At 42.4% G+C, this 15,367-nt stretch overlaps 1 protein-coding gene across 1 annotated transcript; it reads right to left on the bottom strand.

Moving 5' to 3' along the window:
- Positions 1–2,386: 2,386 nt before the first annotated feature.
- Positions 2,387–5,026, bottom strand: FIBIN (fin bud initiation factor homolog). Its single transcript, XM_080688448.1, has one exon. The coding sequence runs from the start codon at positions 4,601–4,603 to the stop codon at positions 3,968–3,970; it is 636 nt and encodes a 211-aa protein (XP_080544574.1). The 5' UTR covers positions 4,604–5,026; the 3' UTR covers positions 2,387–3,967.
- Between the last annotated feature and the right edge of the window lie 10,341 nt (positions 5,027–15,367).

Here is a 15,367-nt window from a genome sequence, read left to right as displayed (position 1 = left end):
GATAAGTAATAGGATCTCATTCTCTATACTTAGTGAATTGTTATGCATTTCTGTATTTTATTTCTAACCAAGACTTATGTTGTTTTTTTTCTTTTACATGAAAACATTTATAAACCACATTTAGCATTTGCATTTCATATTCAAGTATTCTGTGTCTAGAAGATTTTTATAATCATCCTCTGAAAAATGCCCTAAGGAAATTTGGCCATACTACCCTTTTGGTTGATTTCATATCTTTAAGTGATTTTCATGGGCATTTTTGTTATTTGTTAAAATAGTTTATAATCTAAGTTTTAGGTTTTTCTCAGAAAGTTTTGGGCCTGTTTCCTTAGTAGAGTTGTAAAGGAGAGTTTAAAAGGCATTGAAAAGTCTGTGAACCGTGGAGTAGCCTTCTGGTGCTAACGTTTGTAACACACCGACACCTGCCGTCTTCTGCTGGCTTCTGTGAGCGTGGCTTTGGGTGCTGCAGAGGCTAATGGGGCCTGGTGTTCTTCATCCACAGACTGTAGATAGACAGATCTCTATCTTCAAAGTAGAAATGCTTCAAAGTAGGCATGGGGAAGTTTCACATGGTCAGACTGGGAGCTTAAAGATGAGTGGTATTAAACAATGAATCATACAGTATCAACAAGGAATTCTGTAAACAGGAGCCACTCAGCTTTTGACTGACAGCAGTCAGACATCTAAACTGTAGGAGGAGGTGGGCTGACTGGCCTACAGGGGACAACGCTTGGAGTGGACAGCTGGCAGCCTCACGGGACCCCCCTACCCTTTGCATTGTTATTTTTTTTTGATGATCTAGCTCACTAGATAATAATTTGTTTAAAATGTGAGAACATAGTAACATGTATCTGACAACACACAGTTTAACCTTGGGAATATAACCTAGGATTTCTGGGTCTAAGTTATAAAAATAACGATAATGATAATGACAGTAATAACAAGTAGCAATTATAGAGGATTCAGTCTGTCAGGTACTATTTTAAGCGTTTGGCATGTACCAATTCCTTTTATAAAATGCTCCCCTCACAGAGTTTGTGTTAGGTCTGAGGGAAATAACTCAGACTAAGTTCTTAGGGGCCTGATCAAAATTATGAGTTTCCAAAAGGTTAGCTATTTCATTGTTATTTTTAAAAAATAATACATGCATCTTTCTCCAAATAAAACTCTAAGAGGCTTTAAAAGTTTGTGGCTAGATGAAGTCCCAAGGCTTTGTCATATCCCAGAATTATCCACAGCCTAACTCGGTGCCTGACATATATTTATAAAAGCAACACATATCCCAAATTGTATGGATGTGTTTGTAAGTAGGTATCTCAGGAAAGAAAGCAGTATGTAGTTTTCAACAGATTCTCAAAATATTTCATGGTCTAAGAACTAATGAACCACTACTTTGAACAAAGAATTTGTCACCGTGTGAGTAATGAAGTCCTACTAAGAATAACTGGGAAGCAGGGAGGAAAAAAATCTGTGGTGCTGTCTCCCCGCCATCAGAGGATTTGGAAAAGTCTTGTGATGCTAGCCTCTGGGTTAGCCATCCAGGATGGCTCCCTCCCCCCACCTGGAAATTCCCATTTGCCCTCTGGGGCCATTTACATGAGACTGTGGGATTGCTGGCTGTTCCTCTAGCCTTGACTGGATGATTCAATGTCCGATCATTTCATTCTGGTTTTGTAGAAATCATAGATTGTTAGTACTGGAAAGAGCCTCATCTCTGATCTATTTCAGGGTTTTCAAATTTGTAGCAGATGTGCCACCCCTCCCCACCCTGCACTCGTGGAGGACATCGCTGATGGGGACAGCACTCTTTACATCTGTGTCTTTTAAATTGTTCTTAACATAGTACTGTATGCAACCATTGCCAATGGATCCAAACTAGCATGTGTGAGAAAACCAGTTTTCCATCCATGTCCCTTTCTAATGTCCTTCTATTATAGTTGGGAAAATCGAGGCGATGACATTTAATACGTCCATGGATTGGACTTGAGCACTGTGGAGTGAGTGATATGAAAGCTTTGAAATAGCTTGTGACTACAAACTACAATCATCTAAGTACAAATATTATCTCATTTGCCTCTGCTGTTATTTTCCTCATCTTTCATAGGATAAAGGAAAAATGCTTTCAAATGATCATTTACCTTCTTACCACACACCAGTCTAAAGGGAGCTAAAAGCAGGCTTCTGGATGAGGAAATGACAAGTGATTCGTTTAAATAGTATTCCGTATGTTTTTTATTTTAAACAATAAAATAATTATCCAAAGCCTCAGGCCTTAGGCCACTCCTCTCATCTCTCAGCATCTTGAAAAGAGCACCATGGGAAAGTTGTGTACTCAAATGTAAGACACCTGGAGCAGTTACAATTCGCTGAGGATCAATCATTTTCTGAGCCTCAGTTTCCCCTACTGTAGTAGGAGAATATTTGACACTTCATAGGAATAGAAAACTGGATTTCTTGTGCATTAAGAGAAAAATGTGGCTCACTGTTGAAAAGTAGTTTATGAACATTTATTTATTTTCCTCTGTGTGTATGTGTGAAAAGAAAGCAAATTTAAGTGATGATGAGAACTGGCCAGGGAAAGACATGAAATAAAGTGCATTTCCATCTTTTTAAAGCATGAATTAAATAACATGGAGGTGGCTTCCGAACGACTAAACACCACTGTAGTTCCTATAACTTTGAACGGATCTCTCCCTCTGCATTCTGAGGGCATATAAGATATGAGCCCTGGCATAAAGGTCTCCACTTGATTCTATGGGAAAAACTGGAGAACACTAGAGTTTTTAGGCAGACCAGCAAGCATTCAGAGATCAAAATGGCATAGATTTTTTTTCTTTTGAGGATCGTAAGGGTGGCCAGGGAAGGAAAGAGTGCCAGATATGTAGCTGTCCCTCTGTCTTTAATATACACTCTAAGTAAACTGGCTTACGTCCCATCCTTCTCTTTCCTTTTGCTTTGGCCCCTCTTGGCAATGTGAAAGTCACAGATAGAAATTAGAAAATAAGCCAGCTTTACACAAGAACATATTTATTATCTGAATAATAAAACTTGGTTAAGGAGTTATTAGAATTCCCCCCTACCTGAAGTACAAGTCTCCAATAAGCAAACAGAAGCGAGACCCCTAAATGAGAAAGAATATATTGATAACCTCACTCCTAAGGCATTTGGGGGTGTGTTCAAACAAACAAGCTACTTCTTCTTAATGGACCGGAGCACTGATGACACAGACATACAGTGAGAGACATAGCAAATCAACATATCGATGTGAGTGCCCAACCACCACCAACCTTAGACTTCTTAAAGGTGGTCGCTTGGATTTGCACACACAGAGGCACTCAGACATCTCCCTGCAAAGGATGATTTGCATATAGTTTCTAGCCAATGTTCTTACCAAAACACAAAACAAAACAAAACAAAACAAAACCAAAACCTTAGAGACAATGGTAATAAATAAGAGAGAAAAAGTGAGGAGGAAACAGGCAGCTTCCATCTGTCCGTAGGCATGCAGAGCAGCGCTCCGGCCTCTTCTGAAACACAGGCAGCTCTGCCAGCTTTCAGCTCTGCCAGGAGAGAAGGCTGCGAGGGGGAAGGAGCTATGCACGCTGCCGTCTGGGTTATTTGCAGCAAATCTCTACGATGGGGAGTGGGGAAGCTCAACACTGTGTAATGGGTGTCCTTTTGGGGGTGGCTGAAACAGGTGTCTCTGCAGTTACCAAGCCTCTGAGGAAAGGTGGGAGGCCTGGCTTACCACGGTTCTTGGCAGGTGGCAAATCAATGGCAGTCTCATAAATAATGTACAGAAAGCAAACCCACTTCTTTCCCTTTCAAAGATGACTTCAGATCATTCTCCAAGTGCAAATCTGGATATAAAAATTAACTTTATGGGGAATGTTAGCCCTGTCTTCTGTCCCCCTCCCTCCACGGCAGGGCAGACACGGTCCCCTCTGCTTGCAGGACGCCCCGTCACCTACACCTTAAGATAATCGTTTTTCAGCCGGCCTAGCCGGGTCCCGTGGCTCCGGATGGTGAGGGCCAGCAGCTCGTATCGGTCCCGGAGCCCCGCGGAAATGTCCAGCGTTTCCTTCAGGAGGGACTTGGTGTGGACCAGCATCCCCAGGAAGTCCTCGTTGAGCCTGCTCTCCTGCCGGCTGTCCTGCTCCTGGCCCTGCTTGAACTTGCTCTCCAGCTCCGTGAGGGACTTGTCCGAGTTGGAGTAGGCATCCCCGATCTGGTGGGACTCCCGGCGCAGGTACTTGCCGTAGCTCTCCTCCCCGTCCAGGTCATAGGAGATGCTCTTGCTGATGCCCTCCAGGACCCGCCCCGCATCCTCCACCTGGCGGCCCAGCACCGTGAATTGCTCCCGCAGGGTGAGGCTCAGCAGCCGGCTGGCCTGGCTGCCCTCCCCCTGGGAGCAACGCCTGTGGTCACTCACCCTGAAGAGCAGCTGGCACTTCTCGGGGTCATCGTTCTCCTCGTAGTCCCCGTCGGGCACGAAGTAGTGGTGCAGCGTCCCATTGGACATCTCCGGGTAGAGGGGGCCATCGAAGTAGCCCTGACACAGGTGGCAGAAGAGACCCATCCAGAGCAGCTTCAGGAAGGCCATCTTGTGGCTTCAGGAGGACAGGGGACCCCTGGAGAAGACTTTTTCGCCCAGACACGAGGAAGGGGGTCCCCTTGGGAGTCAGGGCCGCCTCCCTGAGACAGCGTCAGCCTCAGGCCCCGCCGGCTTGCTGCTCCCTGGTGCCGCCTCTCCAGCTGGCTTCATGGGGCTGTGGCCCCAGCGCCTGGGTAGCAGGGTCAGCAGCGCAGGATGCACAGGGATCTGTGTTCCCGCTGCAGCTCAGCCGGCTCTTCCCGCTGCGGGATCCCAGGGCTTGGCAGGACTGGTTCTGCTGCTCCCAGCTCTCTCCCAGAGTGTCCCCTGCTGCTGGGAGCTGGAGCCTGGAGCTGGAGAGAAAGGCTGCCTCTTGCCCTCTGGTACTATTTCAGCTCCTGGGCTGGGTGGGAATGCCGAGCTTTTCCTTTGGCTAATGATATCCTGAGGATCTCTCTGCTCTCAAATTACAGCTGGTTTCGTCACTTGGAAGCCAGGGAACAAGTTTGGAAAGAAACCTCTCACCAGGTCTCTGTTATTAAAGGTACAGGGTCTCTTTTTCAAGATTGGAAGGGAGACCCTAAGAAAACAGACTTTGGCTTAAAGGAGAACCTGGGGACAGGATAACTGGAATCCCCACAGCAAAAAGACTGGTTTGCTTTTAATATATGGGGAGGATGAAGGATGATTACCCTGGAGAAAAGACATTTCACATGTTTCATAAGGATCAGTTAGAGTGGATTCGATGAGTATGTCTATCATTAGAAAGTTTGCGACTTTGAGGCAGATTTGAAGTATAGAAAGTGGCAGTTTGATTTGAAAATGGTTAATTAAAATTTATAATAACAATACTTTGGATGAACTAGGAAATAGAAAGCTGATGAATTCATGTTTATAAGTATACATAAGAATAAAAGCTGAAATGGAATTTTACTGGTTTAATAAGTAAATGGGCAACTGAGATAATTGTTTAATTTTATGAAAAACCATCCATGCTAAGCTCCTGCATTGTATCTTTAACTTGACACCTTTACGGCTATTATCTCTTTGAGGATACTTAAAAGTTTTTGAAGAATAAAGGGCTGGCACCATTTCCCCATTTTCCAGATGGAGAAACAAAGGGGCATTACGTTAAGCAAATTGATTATAGTCATAAAGCTATATTGTAGTGAAGATTGTTGTTGAGACAGCACTTAGTAAGTCACAGGATCTTTTAACTTAATTCAGGGGGAAAAGGGTATTTTTTTTAACCCAGCCATTATAGTTTCTGATTTATTAATTGATTAGCAAATAACCATCCTTCAGGACATCTCATTTGTTCAACCAATGTTTACTGAGCATCAATGACCGGTCGCTATGATGTGCACTGACCACCAGGGGGTAGATGCTCAATGCAGGAGCTGCCCCCCTGGTGGTCAGTGCGCTCCCACAGGAGAGCAACGATCAGCCAGAAGCCGGGCTCATAGCTGGCAAGTGCAGTGGCTGTGGCAGAAGCCTCTTTCGCCTCCGTGGCAATGCTAAGGATGTCTGACTGACAGCTCCCGGACATCCATCAGTCGGACATCCCCTGAGGGCTCCCAGACTGCGAGAGGTCGCAGGCCAGGCTGAGAGAACCCCTCGAGCGCACGATTTTTGTGCATCGGGCCTCTAGTTTATTATATACCACAGTCTATTAAGGTATTGTGAATAGAGCAATGAACAGAAGTAGAGACAAATCCTTGCCCTCCTGGAGCTTATGTTCTGGGAAATGGAGAGAGGACTAGATTAATACAAATAAATCATATTGTATATTAGGAAGGAATGGGATTGCAGAGGAAAGACAGGGAAGGGATGGGGAAGCAAGAAGCAGCATTCCTAACATGGTTATTTCCTCTTTCAACTTAAAATATAACAAACACTCACACGATTTGCCTGTGTTTATACTTATCTCCCTCTCCAAGTCATAGGTGGCTGGCTGGTATCATTCAGTCACAGTCCATACAACTTTGGGACTGTCACATTTATTTCCATCACTTTCACTGACATGGGGCCAGACTCCTGGATAGACATGAGAAGTCTGCTTAAGTAATTGGATATTTTGTTAATGTGATGTCACATACATAGATTTTTGAGACATGTTAACTACATATTTTTTTCAATGTTAACCAATTTATTTCCCAACAACCTATAATATGTTTTAAATATGTATTTTACATGCATTATCCCCATTTTACAGATAAACAGGTTAAGTAGCTAGTTTCACACCCAGGTAATTTGACTCTGGACAGCATATTAAAAAATATGGAACCTTTCATGAATTTGCACAGGGGCCAAACTAATCTTCTCTGTATTGTTCCAATTTTAGTATATATGCTGCCAAAGTGAGCACTTGACTGCACACTTTCATTCTTATCCACATATTTGGCATCATGAAAACATAGACCAAAGGAGTTTTCTTAGTGTTGATGCTCATTAAAAGGCTATGGCTTATTTTCACTGTGCAGGTTTGCCCCACTATCTGAAAGTACAGTGTTTCTATGAAAGCGTCTTTAATGGCATAAAGCAATTACCATTAATTTATACAGGAAAAACTAGGGAGCATTCCCAAATAATAATCAAACCAATCATACCAAATAACACATAATGCTTAAAATAACACCAACTTGGAGTACAAGCAGGAATGATATACTACCTATATAAACTAGAAATAATGCATGTATGGTGTAGTTACAAGTGAGCACTGCCTCTCTAACCGGTGCTGCAAAAAAAAAAACACAAAAAAACAAAAAAAAAAACCCACAAAAAACCAAAACAAAACAAAAAAACAAAACTGAAGACTATTTTCACTTTTTTTAAAAGCAGAAATATTCTTCGGATTTGTTTGTTTTTTTGGTTAGTAAAAATAAGTACCAATGTAGGTCTTTCGTAAAAGTGAAGTGGTGCATGGTGACCTTTGGAAAAGCAGGGCATACCTATAGTCCAGCAGAAAACTACAACCTCCTCTGGTTGAAAAACTGAATCTTTGGACTCAAGAACCATTCCTTTTCCCTGGGACATTCACAGATGATGACAGATGGATTCAAATTGGCTGCTTGGCAAAGAAGGGAAGAGGGCTTGACTCTGATTCACTCCACTTCCTACACAATCTCCCCCTGAATTGCTAACCAATTCTATTAAGCACATGTCTATTTAGCACTTACTACTGCTTGTCCTCCACTATCTTCAGGGTGCAGTGTTAAGTTAGCTACAGATACAAAAAGGTGCAATAAAAAATTTCAGTCCACAGAGAGCTTGCTCTCTGGTTGGATATATGTGTATACACACACACATGATCAGGATACGAGAGTATTTACTTTTTCCTGCAGTTTCCTCATGTAACGATATGAACCCCCTGTTACGTATCACCACTTTTGGTTCTACTTCCTCAGCTTATATTCATTCTTGGGCATCTCTTTCATTTGTGTTTCTGAGATGGCTATCAGTGTCCTCAGGACTACAAACATCCTTATGCATGACTACCAGGAATGACAGATTAGATCCCTGGTAGCTCAAATGCAGGTCCTCCAAATCCACATTGGTGGTCACAGTTGGCCTGATTTCAATAATTAATCCACAATCTAGATATATTCCCTTTCTGGGGGGAATCGAACCCACAACCACTTGGTATATGGGGTGACACTCCAACCAACTGAACTACCCAACAAAGGCTAAATAATTTAATTTTTAATAATGGCTATGTTAAACAACTGACTTGCAAAATTCCCAAAAACTTAATTGGCTCTCATGAGCAGGTGCTAGTAGGCAAAAGCATACCACAGCCTTTTGCACTAAACATTTCATCTTGTTCACTTTTAAAAGGTATTTATTTGTAGGTTCTTCATATATGCCCACTTTCTCCTTGGGCTGGTCTACTAGAGTCAGAGTTAAGGTGGGTCTCTGAGGATCAGCCTAAAATAAATGGAGCCAGAGGAAGTGTCCAAGCACAGACGTCAGAGGACTTTGAAGCATAAGTAGAGGAAGCACCATGGCTGATAGAAACCACAGTTGAGTCTAGGGCTGAAAACTAGAGACAGAGTCAAAGGGTTGGAACTGGGCAAATATCAGGATAAAGGAGGACCTCAGGAGCCATGGCCAGAGTCATGTAAATAAGTAGGGGAGCTCCTTCACCCAATACAGCTGCTCATATGCAGTCCTTGCCATGCAATGTTAGTAGGGTGGGCTAGTTCAAGACTTGCTTATCTTTTATCCTTTTCAGTGCACTTTAAAATCAAGATTCTTTGGTCCAGTTACCACTTCAGAGAGGGAAGCAGGAATTTAAGCACCATGAGCCTAAAGACCTGTAAGATTTCTTAAACTCTGTGATTTTTTTTCTTGACAAAGGTTTTTGTGATCCCCTGGCTGTTTCTGATTATGGTAATAATAGAAGTTTTCTAGAAAAGGGGCTTGCATGCACTAGGTATAAGGAGTATTGGAGAAATAGGGTCCCACTATACAGTCTAGAAGCCAAAAGGGGCCTCAGGGAAGTGGAAGCCCTACTCCCAACATCCACCTAAAATGGTCAGACTGAATCCCTGGACCACATCAAAGAGGAAAAAAGAACAAAGAGAATTAGCCTGGACTAGATTAGAGATCTGGGCGGGAGAAGCGAGGAAAAGAAGAGAAGGAGGAAGATGAGAAGAAGGACAGTATTTAGCACTTCGGGGGTTATTTTAATCAAATAACAGGTAATTAGTAGTTATTGAGCAACCATTGTTTAAAGAGGGTGGGAAGAAGAGAGGAAGAGATATGGATGAGAAAGAAAGGAAAGAGAGAAGTAGGGAAGAAAGGAAGGTAGCAAGCAGGCAAAGAAGAAAAGATAGAAAGAAGATAAAGAAGGGAGAGAGTGGAATAAGTTTTGATTATCTAGTCTGTTATTTATTTATTGTTGCTTATTATTGACACTATTACAGATATCCCCCATTTACCAGCCTTTGCTCACTTCCACCCAGCCCCTGCTTCCCCCTCCCCTGGCCTTCACCACATTGTTGTCTGTCCATGGGCTTTGCATATATGTTCTTCACCTTCTTTTATCCAGGAGCCTCCATCCCCTTCCCTCTGACACTAGTATCCATGACTCTGGTTCTATTTTGTCAGTTTATTTTATTAGATTCCACATATTAGTGATATCATATCTAGTCTGCTTTTTATTTGTTACATTAACTCAGTGAAGTGGTTATTATTATCCTATCTAATAAAAGAGTAATATGCAAATTGACCGTCACTCCAACACACAAGATGGCCACCCCCATATGGTCAAAGATGGTCACCCCCATGTGGACACAAGATGGCTGCCACAAGATGGCCGGCAGGGGAGGGCAGTTGTGAGCAATCAGGCCAGCAGGGGAAAGCACTTTGGAGGGACCAGGCCTGCAAGGGAGGGCAGTTAGGGGTGACCGGGCCAGCAGAGGAGGGCAGTTGGAGGTGACCAGGCCTGCAGGGGAGGACAGTTAGGGGTGACCGGGCCAGGAGGGGAGGGTAGTCGCGGGGGACCAGGCCTGCAGGGAAGGGCAGTTGGGGGCAACCAGGCCTGTAGGGGAGAGCAGTTGGGGGTGACCAGGCCTGTAGGGGAGGACAGTTGGGGGGAACCAGGCCTGCAGTGGAGGGCCGTTGGGGGGGACCAGGCCTGCAGGGAAGGGCAGTTGGGGGCAACCAGGCCTGTAGGGGAGGGCAGTTGGAGGCAACCAGGCCTGCAGTGGAGGGCCGTTGGGGGTGACCAGGCCTTCAGGGGAGGGCAGTTGGGGGAAACCAGGCCTACAGGGGAGGGCAGTTGGGGGTGACAAGGCCAGCAGGGGAGGACAGTTAGGGGTGACCAGGCCAGTAGGGGAAGGCAGTTGGGGGCAATCGGGCCATCAGGGGAGCAGTTAGGTGTCAATCAGGCTGGCAGGGGAGTGGTTAGGGCAGGCATCCTCAAACTACAGCCCGCGGGCCACATGCGGCCCGCCGAGGACATTTATCCAGCCCACCGGGTGCTGCTGCCTGTCCTGCTTAGCAGCCGACTCGTCCCAGGCCAGCAGTGCACCTAGGAATTTGTTCATAGTTTTTTTTTTAAACTATAGTCTGGCCCTCCAACAGTCTGAGAGACAGTGAACTGGCCCCTTGTTTAAAAAGTTTGAGGACCTCTGGGTTAGGGGGTGATCAGGCTGGCAGGCAGAAGCGGTTAGAGGCAATGAGGCAGGCAGGTAGGTGAGCGTTTGGGAGCCAGCAGTCCTGGATTGTGAGAGGGATGTCCGACTGCCTGTTTAGGCCTGATCTCATCAGGATCAGGCCTAAATGGGCAGTCACACATCCCTCCAGGGGTCCCAGATTGGAGAGGGTGCAGGCTGGGCTGAGGGACACACACACCCCGCCAACCCCCAACCCCGTGCATGAATTTTGTGCACTGGGCCTCTAGTTTGCTGTAAGTATATTGATTAGGGGCAGAGGAGAATTGATTAACAAGAGCAATTAAAAAAATCTCCATTATATATAGGCAATAAAACACACCCATGAAAACATAATTAGAATGCTTACAAGGAAATAAGTATAATGTGGGAAGTGTTTGGTCAGTTCTCCCAATCTTTCTCTATTAGTCAGAATAAGCTATGATACACCATGATAACAAACATCACTAAAATGCTAATACCAAATTCAAGTCTCATGCAAGCCAAGGTGATTCAGTAACTCTCCTCTATGCCTTAATTATAATGTCATTTCCTCTCATGTCTTAACTTTAATGTCATTTTTCCTAAAAACCCCTCCTTGATTTCTGGATTTTAATTAGTCCTCCCTATCATTCTACCTATTAGTTCACCTTATTGTACCACCTTGTTGTTTTCCTCATGGCACTTTCCACTATTTATAATTGTACTTTAGGTATTTATTTATTCTAGGTGTCTCTACAGCTTGACCTACATTACATAGAGATGAAGCTGTGTTCACTTCTATCTCCCCACTGCCTGGATCAAAGGGGGTACTTAATGAATATATGACAGCACTCTGGCCTAAGTTGGTCACTTCCTATTTAGTGTTTTGACACCCTATTTTTGTAATTAGTAGTACATTTTCTTAATTTTTTTTAGTAATGTGTATTGTATTTTATTGGGTTATCTATTAACCTGGTATATTCCCCCCCCCCCACACACATACACTTGACTGTGAATTCAAGTGTAGGGATGTGTTTTAGTTACCTTTATATTCTTTGTGAATAGCACAGAGCCAAGCAGATAGCCAAATATTTGTTAGTTGTTGTGATATCCAAAATGTAGAATTTAAGGAATTCTACTATTCAGTGATGGCCAGATAATCTGAGTACATGTTTCATCTGGCCAAGTCAGCCAGTGATATCTCACACTTAATCTGGATGATCCTGGCAGAAGAGAAGGGACAGAGCCCTGTGAATTCCATGGTTCAGAACATCCAGAAGGGAGTATCTCTCAAAGGCTGACTTCTGACCCATCCTAAGTAAACTGTACAGCAGTCTGTACAGACAGTCCTAGTATGTTCTGGGCTGTGAACTGCAGAAGCATCAGACCACCCTGCAGGGCAATTTGCTGTTTGCCTGGTGAAAACTTTTACTTCTCTGCTATTGGAAGTGCCTGGTTTACGATCTAGCTGGCTTGGAGAAAAATCAGACCTCATTTCTTCCCCTCTTTGGGTAGTCTTCTATTCTTTCTCATTATTTTAATGATCAGGTCTAATAGAATTGAAAGAGCTGAGAAAAGGCAGAGAAACAGAATGTGAGAGAACAGAATAGTCACACTTCAATTCTGCAAGCACTTTGTTCAGCAACTACATGGGAAAACAAAGCATCGCAGCAGCTCTACAATCTGTTGAGGTTGTGGGGGCCATGGGGTACAGATGGTTTGCAAATGGAAATATATAGTGGGGGTCGGAGGAGAGGGACCTACAAAACCTATGATGATTTGAGGGAAGGAAGCTCGAATCTAAATGGAAACAGAAACAATTGTCATGGAAAGTTTAGGTCAAGAGCCACTGACTAAGGTTACTGAGGAACCATGGGGCTGAGTCTTTCCCTTATTAAGGCACTCTGGTGTTTCTGGTCTTAATAAAACTTACAAAGGAGTCCACAGATGGCCAAGCAGATGCCCCTCAGACATCAGTTGGGGTAGGGAGTGGAGAGATATGGTGGGCTAATAATAGCATTTCTTTTTTGTTGTCAGAAAACAGGAACATCTTCCATGCTTGTGTTTCTTAGTTTTTGGCTGCTTTTTTTTTTTTTTTCAAGATCTTGGAGATTTAAAAATTGTCCTGCAGTGAACAAGTCCTTGATTGTGTTTAGAATCCAAATCCAAATCCAACTTTTAATTCTAAAGAAATGCAGTTGGAAGAGGATAATAGGGGCTATTTTGAAGGTGAGTCAAAATGGGCTTGCCATTATTGCCTTTGGGAGAAATCTGAATTCATGTGAGAAAACTTGTTTCCAGATCCAAGTTCCAGGGTGGATCCAATTGTCTCCACTTCTTATTTTGCAGTTTTGTTAATGGTACCTAATGAGCACCCACACTTTACTTCTCACTTCCTCTACCTACTCCTCAGTTGGCCCTTGTGGCTGATGATCCTGATGAAACTAAATGTCAAACAGGTGGAGGTAGAAGGACAAGCTAATCTAGATGTTTGCCATAAAACATTTCACTTAAATATGGTTTTTAGATATTGCCCAAGTGCCCATCAGTAGATGAGAGAAATAAGAAGGGGTGGCACATTTACACAATGGAATACTACATGGCTGTAAAAAGGAAGGAAATCTTACCCTTTGAGACAGCATGGATAGACCTGGAGAGAATTATGCTGAGTGAAATAAGCCAGTCAGAGAAAGACAAGTACATATAATTTCACTCATATGTGGATTCAAATGAACAAAGGAAACTAATAAAATAGAATCAGACTCATGGATAGAGAACAGACTGACAACTGTCAGAGGGGAGGGAAGTTTCATGGCTGGGTGAAAAGGTGAAGGGACTAAGCAAAAAATAACTCATAGACACAGATAACAGTAGGGTGATTACTAGAGGGAAAGAGGGCCTTGGGGGAATAGAAGAGGGTACAGAGGGGACAAATGGTGATGGAATGAGACTTGACTTGGGGTAGTAAACACACAATGCAATATACAGATGATATATTATAGAATTGTACACTTGAATTCTATATAATTTTATTAACCAATGTAACCCCAATAAATTCAATAAAAAACACAGATATCGAATCTTAATTTAGACATGCTCTTGTTCAAAATCGGGATACTCTTTATTCTGACCAGGTTCAGCATAGGTGCTTAGCAAATGTTTGTTGATAGACGTATGAGGCAAATGGTTATGAGATAAGTGAGGATATCAATTTAATATTGACCATATGTTTTGAACCATGGACATGAGAGGACTAATGGTATAGACTTTAGTGTGGTTAAAACTTTTCAACAGTGGTTATGTACTGTGTAACTAAAGATTATTTAGACAGGAAAAACCTATTTATTGGTGAATTCTTCCTGCAAAGTTTTTGTTCATGACCAACAACTCTTTATTTGTTGGGAGTGAGTTACAGCCGGCCATACCTTTAGCATGCTATTGCAGCTCTGTAAAAACTGAACAGCAAATAAAACAATGTAAGCAGCTATAAAAGGAGAATAAGATATATTTGGTTACATTAAAAAGTATATGTGAAAATCATTATAGTCACCTTAAGTGATTTGGGACAACATTTGCAAAACATTTTAGTAAGGAATGTTTAATATTCTTTGTGTGTATTGTGTTCGTAGAACTTAAGAAGAAAAAAACACTAGAATCCCAGAAGATAAGTGAATGAGTGACATGAATAGGCAGTTTTTAGTAGAGAAAATGACATACTAATTTAACATATAAAGTATGTTACCTTGCAAGTAATGAAAAGCCAAAAATAACAATAACAATGAGATAATGTTTGTCCTAATATTGTAGTATGAAATAATTATATTTCTTAATGCTAAAATGACACAGAAAAACAAGCATTCTCATATATTGAAGGTAGGGGTATTAATGGGTTGATCTTTCTGCAAAGCAATCTAGTTATTTGCATTGGCAGATTTAATTTTAAAGATATTTTAATAAAATGGCAAATGAATACTATACAATACCATATGAAAAAATGGTTAGTAAAATAACAACAAAAACAGCGATACAAAGGCAAGATGGTAATATGACAAAAGGTAGCCTGCTTTTTTCTGTGGAGGGATTACAGTAGTCCCCCCTTATCTATAGGAAATATGTTACATGACCTGCAGGGAATACCTTAATCCACAGATAATACTGAAGCCTATATATGCTATGTTTTTTTTCTGTATGTATATACCTATGATCAAATTTAATTTATAAATTAGGCAAACTAAGAGATTAACAACAAGTAATAATAAAGTGGAACAATTATTACAATGTACTGTAGTAAAGGTTATGTGAATGTATTCTCTCTCTCACAATAACTATTGTACTATACTCACCCTTCTTTTTGTGATGATGTGAGATGATACAATGCCCACGTGATGAGATGACGTGAGATGAATAACACAGGCATTGTGACATGGTATTAAAATGCTTCAAGGGTTACTTGAACCCAGACACTGCTACACCATGATAGTCAATCTAATCACCTAGATGGCTAGTAAATGACATGAATATGCTGGACAAAGGAATGATTCATATCCTGGGCCAGATGGAATGGTACAGCGCAGGATTTTATCATGTTAGGACAGTGTTCGATTTAAAACGTATGAGTTGTTTATTTCTGTAG

Source organism: Plecotus auritus, assembly GCF_963455305.1.
Source record: "Plecotus auritus genome assembly, chromosome: 9".
Taxonomy (NCBI): Eukaryota; Metazoa; Chordata; class Mammalia; order Chiroptera; family Vespertilionidae; genus Plecotus; species Plecotus auritus.
Note: the sequence above shows the minus strand (reverse complement) of the source record. Positions and strands in the feature narration are given on the sequence as shown.